This window comes from Numida meleagris, unplaced genomic scaffold, assembly GCF_002078875.1.
Source record: "Numida meleagris isolate 19003 breed g44 Domestic line unplaced genomic scaffold, NumMel1.0 unplaced_Scaffold502, whole genome shotgun sequence".
Taxonomy (NCBI): domain Eukaryota; kingdom Metazoa; phylum Chordata; class Aves; order Galliformes; family Numididae; genus Numida; species Numida meleagris.
Window position 1 is genome coordinate 14,675 of NW_018364718.1, and position 6,370 is coordinate 21,044.

Consider the following 6,370-nt stretch of genomic DNA (forward strand, 5'->3'; position numbering starts at 1 on the left):
AAAATTTGGACAAAAATCCATGGAGAAATGGGGCAGAAATCCGTACAAAAAATCTGGATGGAAATCTGCACCAAAATTTGGACAAAAATCCATGTAGATATGGGGCAGAAATCCGTACAAAAAATCTGGATGGAAATCCGAACAAAAATTTGGACAAAAATCCATGGAGAAATGGGGCAGAAATTCGTACAAAAAATCTGGATGGAAATCTGAACAAAATTTGGACAAAAATCCATGGAGGAATTCGTATAGAAGCTCATGCAGAAATTCCATACCAAAAAAAAGATTTGGACAAAAATACACACAGAAATGGGATAAAAAAAAAGGTACAAAAATTCGATGGCATGGGATTAAAGGTGTATTTAAATGGCAGTAAAAATGAATGGAAATGTGGAAGATTTGAGTAAAATTCCAAGGAAAATTGGATAACAGAATCCAAAGCTACTAGTATGTATAAGATGGCGTTAAAATTGTATGAAATTGTTAATACGGATATTATTAATTATTAATACGGATTAACATCTGTATTAAAATGGATTAGAATTGGATGAAAATTGTGTCATGTCTGTATTAAAGTGCATTAAAATTGCATTAAAATAGTATAAAATTTGAATGGGAGAGGAATAACGTTTGTATTAAGATGCATTAAAATTGCATAAAAATTGTTTAAAAATGGCATAAAAATTTGTACAGATGTTGCATAAAAATTACATCCGAACTGCATCAAAATTGTATTAAAATTGTACGATATCGTGTGAAAATTGAAATAAAATAAATGGTTTAAAATCTGTATTAAAGTGCGAAAGATTTTTGTTAAAACGTATTAAAATTGCACAAAAATTGTTTAAAAATGGCATAAAAATTGCATAGACATCGCTTAAAAATTGCATTCAAATTGCACCAAAGTTGTATTAAAAATTGTACTAAAATGTGTCAAAAAAATGCATTAATTAATTAATTTGGGCAGGGCAGAGTTTGATCTCACGCCCTCGATATTTTTGCTGTTTTTTGTGTTTTTTTCCCCCAAAAAGCTGAGCTTCTGCATTCTGCTCATTCATTTGCTCGTTAAAGAACTTGGCGCTTCTAATTGCACCGCCGCTCACCTCTACTGCGATTTCCCAGTCGAGGGAGTCATTGACCACGATGTTGGGAAAATCCGGCCAGACCTAAAATGAGGAAAAACGTGCAAAAAATCGTAATTACATTTCTATTTATATGAATGATATCACGGATATCATTAATTAAGATTTGCTGCTCAATTTCGGCGGCGATAAAGGAAAACCAAGGTTCTTCCGTTGGAAGCGCTCGGTATGGGGGGGGGATCGAGGGGGTGTTGGATGGGTTTCAGCCAAAGCTGAGGCCGGAATTGGAATTTTGGGGTGAAATCCCCCAGTTTGATCCTTATGGCGATACCTTCCCAAGGACGATGTCGTTGGAGTTGGGCCACTTGATGAAGACGTCCTTCTCTATTCCTCTCCTGTAGGCGAGGTAATCGGTTTCGTTCACCGATATGGCCGGGTCCTGAGGGGGGAAGGGGGGGTGGCAGGGAGAAATAATGTCATTTTTGGGGCGCAAAAGGCAGAAATCTGAATTTTGTGGGGTTGGAGCCAGCGCTCACCAGAATGAGGATGTATCTCATTCCTTCTGCCCGGATTTTATTGACGAGCTCCGGGAGACCGGAGAAGTGCGGGCTCAGCTTGAAGTCCAACTGGCGCTCCAGGTAATCGATGTCCGTGTACTGCACGTCCTGATTAAACATAAAACAACCCCCAAAAAAGGGCGTTTTTGGGTCATTTCCTCCACGACGTCAAAGCGAGGCAAAAAACCTGACTTTTTTGGAAGCGTGGAATTGGGATTTGGGGGCGGCTCCAAGGCGTTTCCCAACGGGCGCACTGAGATTTCCCCACTCTGGAATTCGGAATTCATTCATCCCACTCTGGAATGAATGAATTCAGAATTCATTAATTCGGTAAAATTGGTTGCTTGGGTGGAAATTCGGATATTTGAGAGAAAAAAACCCAGATTTGTGCAAATTTACATGGAAATACGGCGATACACTCAACGCTCTGTTTTTGAGATTTCTCACTCGGTAATTTGATATTAATTATCTGCAAAATGAGAGCCAGGCTTAATTAAAGGGTAATTTTATGAAAGATTCTAATTACGGAATGAATTATGGAAAAAATTAACTGCAGAATGAATTACGGAAAAAATAGAACTATAGAGTTAATTATGGAAAATATTAACTGTGGAATTAGTTGTGAAAAAAATCAGTTAATAACAGAATTTTAGCTGTAAAATTAATCAGGGAATTTTTAAATTATAGAATTAATTGTGGAAAATTTTAACCATTGAATGAATTATGGAGAAAATTCACTATAGAATGAATTACAGAAAGAAAAGCCCTACAGAATAAATTAGGGGAAAAAAAAAAACAGCCATGGAATTAATTATGAAAAAAACGAAACTGTAGAGTTAATTATGGAACTTTTAACCTATAGAAGTAATTACGGAAAACAGTAACGATAGAATAAATGATGGAAAATTTCAAGTAAAAAATTAATTATAGAAACTTTTAACTATAGAGTTAATAATGGGAAATTTTAACCGTGGAATTAATTATGGAAAGATTTAACGCTAGAATGAGTGACGGGATTTTTTTAATTTTAGAATGACTGATGGAAAAAATAACTGCATAAATAATTGTGGAATTTTTTAACGATTCAATGAACTATTGAAGAAACTAACTATAGAATTAATTACAGAAAAGGTTAACGCTAGACTTAATTAAAGAAATTTTAAACCGTGGAATTAATTCCCGTATTTCCTTCACCGTTTCTGAGTTGCACAGAGCCAAAGGAGCTGGAAAGTTCCCCAATTTTCCCCAATTTTCCCCAATTTTCCCCAATTTTCCCCAATTTTCCCCAATTTTCCCCAATTTCCCCAAATTTTGGAGGACGTACGTAGGGGATTCGGGCTGCTTTCATGTCCTCCACCAACTGGGCAACTTCGCTGTCATTCTTGTAGCCGTAGCGGCACAGCTGGAATCCCAGCGCCCAGTAGGGCGGCATCACCGGTCGCCCCACCAGCTGCAAAAGAATGGCAAATCGAATCGAAAAGGAATGAAAATGAAGAAACCAGGCCCAAGTTTTGGGGAGGAAATTGTAACGGGGGATTCGTACCTCGGTGTATTGCTGAACAACGACCTCCGGCGTCGGACCCAATACGACGTAAAAGTCCAAAATTCCCCCAATTGTGCGGTAGGTGAGAGCCGGCGTGGGCTGGAACGTTACATCTGAAAATAGAGGCAACAAATGCCCGAATCAGCCAAAATCTCCAAAAACCTGAGAAATGTCGACAAAATGAAGTGAATCTTTAATTTCTTTCTTTTTTTTTTTTTTTTTTACCCATTCCATTGCTGTTGAGCAAGAGGACTCCGTGGGCGTTGCCATCTTCTTCCATACCCATGTAGAATGGATGGACACCGTACGAATTCAGCTTGTACTGAAAAAGAAGGATTTCCCATTAAAATGACACTGCAAACACCAGGTTGTTTGCATCCACCAAGAAATTCTGTTGGAAATCAATTGAAACACCGCAGTAAGCATCAACCAGGGGCATCACATTTTGTCGGCCCCGAATTTGGTTGTTATCCAATATTATATTCCCCAGATTTTGTTGTCATCAAATTTTATTGGCCCCAAATTTTGTTGCCATCAAATTTTGTTGGCACCAAATTTTCCTGTCCCCAAATTTTGCCGGCACCAAATTTTGTCGTCATCAAATTTTATTGGCCCCAAATGTCGTTGTCATCAAATTTTGGTGGCCCTGAATTTTGTCGGCTCCAAATTTTGTCGACCCCAAATGTTGTCATCATCACGTTCTATTGTCCCCCGATTTTGTTGACCCCAAATTTTGCCATCGTCGAATTTTATCAGCCTGAAGGTGGTGTCAAATTTTGTCACCCCCAGATTTTGTCAGCTCCAAACTTTTTTGGCCCCACATTTTGAGGTCAGCGTACTCAAGGAGGGAGGGAAGAAAACATAAAAAGCAGTAACATTATAAAATTAAAACGTTCAATTTGGAAAATGCGAGTCGAAAAGGAAAATCTGAAGATCAAAATTCGGACGTTGCAAATCAAAAATGAAAAACTGAAAAACCAGAGCTCGAAAACGGAGATTTGAAAATGGAACTTTGACAAATCCTTAAAAAATGGTTGTTCCTAGAAGAAGATGTTTTCAAAGAGAGGGAAGTGAAGGTATTCTTGCCTCTACGAATTGCTAAAAAATGGATTTCCGAGGAGAAAACTCTTTCAAATATTTCCAGGTAGGAAGTTCTTATTTTGTCCATTTACTCAAAATGGAAATTTTTTCATTTACTCAGTTTTTGTGCCGGGCATTATATGTACTGTATATAAACTATGGAACTGCCGTTGCAGAGTGAAACTTTTGGGAATATTTGTGCTGTCGAGACTCTCACATGTGGTGGTTTTGTGCACGCTGACGTAATTATTTTAATTTGAAAATTTAATCGAATCCCCAAATTCCAGGATTTTACCAAGGTCGGACCCAACGGCTGAGTCGTGCCTTGGAGGACAGATCCCCGTGGCCAAACCAACACGGGTTGTTGGAAGCAAAAAGGAGAAATTCCAGCAAATAAGAAAGAAAAAACGAAAGGGGATTTTCACTCACCCCGGGGGGCTGGTCCCGGCTGAACATTCCCCACGTGTGCCAGTTCAAGTCGCGGTGGTACTGCGTGTGCTCGGTCTCGCCGAAGCCGTAGAGGTACCGGGAGGGCAGGCGGGTGGAGATCTGGATGAACATGTCGCTGAAGGTGAAGGTGGGCAGCTGAGAGTCCCAGCTGGGGGGTGGGAAGCAGAAAAATCAGTGGGCATCCTCGGTGAATTCTCTCCTCCTCCAAATTCCGAATTTTCCCCAGTTCTCAACTTCTCCTCTTCCAAACTCTCAGCTTCTCCTCCTCTTAATTCTCGATTTCTCCTCCTCCTTATTCTAAACCTATTCTCTGAATTCCGAACTTCTCCAAATTCCCAACTTCTGCTCCTTGGAATTCCAAGATTCTCCCCCTGCAAATTCTCAGCTTCTCCCCTTCCAAACTTTAGACCTTTTCTCCTCCAAATTTCAGTTTTTTCCACCTCAAAATTCCCAACCTCTCACTCAAATTCCAGATTTCTTCTCTCCCAAATTCCCAACATCTTCTCCTCCAAATTCCAAATTTTTCCAAATTCTCAGCTTCTCCTCCAAATTGCAGACTCCTCCCTTTCCAAATTCCCAAATTCTCCTCCACATCCAACCCTTTCATCCTCTATTTCTCAACCTCTCCTCCAAATTCCAAACCTCCTTTTCAAATTCTAAACACCCTCTTCAAATTCTAAACTTCTTCAAATTCTCAATTTCATCTCCAAATTCTACATTTCTCCAAATTCTACATTTCTCCAAATTCTACATTTCTCCAAATTCTAAACCTCCCCTTCAAGTTCTAAATTTCATCTTCAAGTTCGAATTTTCCTCTTCAAATTTTAAATTTCCTTCCCAGCTTCTACACTTCTCCACGTCCTAAACTTCTTCCAATTCTTCACGTCGTAAATTTCCCCTTCAAATTCCAAACTTCTCCGAATTCTAAACCACCTCTTCACATTCTAAAAGCCTCCATCTCTTCAAATCCCAAACTCCTTCGAATTCTACATGAATTCAGATTCCACCAAACCAGCGTGCTTACATGACGGTCCCGGTGCTCCTGCGGCGGATCTGGATCCCGAAGGGTTTGGTCTGAACGCTGACGTCGTAGAGGCGACGCTCGATGGAGCTCGTGGGGGTGCTGGGGAGGTTCAACGGCACCGGCACCTCGTAGCGCTTATTGGCGTAATCATCAATCTGGGCAGGGGAAATTAATTCGTTTTAATCAGGCTCAATGAGAAGAAAAAAATATATATATAAATGAGCAACTTGCATTTTAGGGTAAAAGTCATGAAAACTGTTCCATGTGTTCGTGTCGGCTGATAAAAGCGGATTTAGGGACTGGAAGATTTCAAGTCAGACTGAGTTGTTCAAAAATCTTGCCAGTAGTAAGAAGAATTATGTTAAAATAGATGAATTTGTTTAAATTTGTGGTCATTTTTTCTTTCAGTGCATGTTCTGTCTTAAATTGCTTCAAAATCTTTCTGTCAGAGAAGCCAAAATTGGTGGCAATGGGGCACGCGTAGGAGCCAAAAACTGACAAAAACACAGCACTCATAGAACCTTAAATTGGCATAAATGCACCACCATGGAACCTCAGAATCAGCCAAAATTTATCACCCATAGAATACAAAAATTGGTGAAAATGCGTTGTCCACAGAGGTGAAAAATTGGCA

At 39.5% G+C, this 6,370-nt stretch overlaps 1 protein-coding gene across 1 annotated transcript in view; it reads right to left on the bottom strand.

Annotated features, from left to right (window-relative positions):
• LOC110391778 (maltase-glucoamylase, intestinal-like) overlaps positions 1–6,370 on the bottom strand; it is a gene marked incomplete at both ends in the record, with an annotated part of 52,135 nt that overhangs the window by 14,215 nt on the left and 31,550 nt on the right. The window contains 8 exon segments of the mRNA XM_021383721.1: positions 1,104–1,166; positions 1,414–1,521; positions 1,619–1,747; positions 2,964–3,089; positions 3,183–3,295; positions 3,408–3,504; positions 4,692–4,860; positions 5,737–5,891. Coding sequence (XP_021239396.1) covers positions 1,104–1,166; positions 1,414–1,521; positions 1,619–1,747; positions 2,964–3,089; positions 3,183–3,295; positions 3,408–3,504; positions 4,692–4,860; positions 5,737–5,891 — 960 coding nt within the window.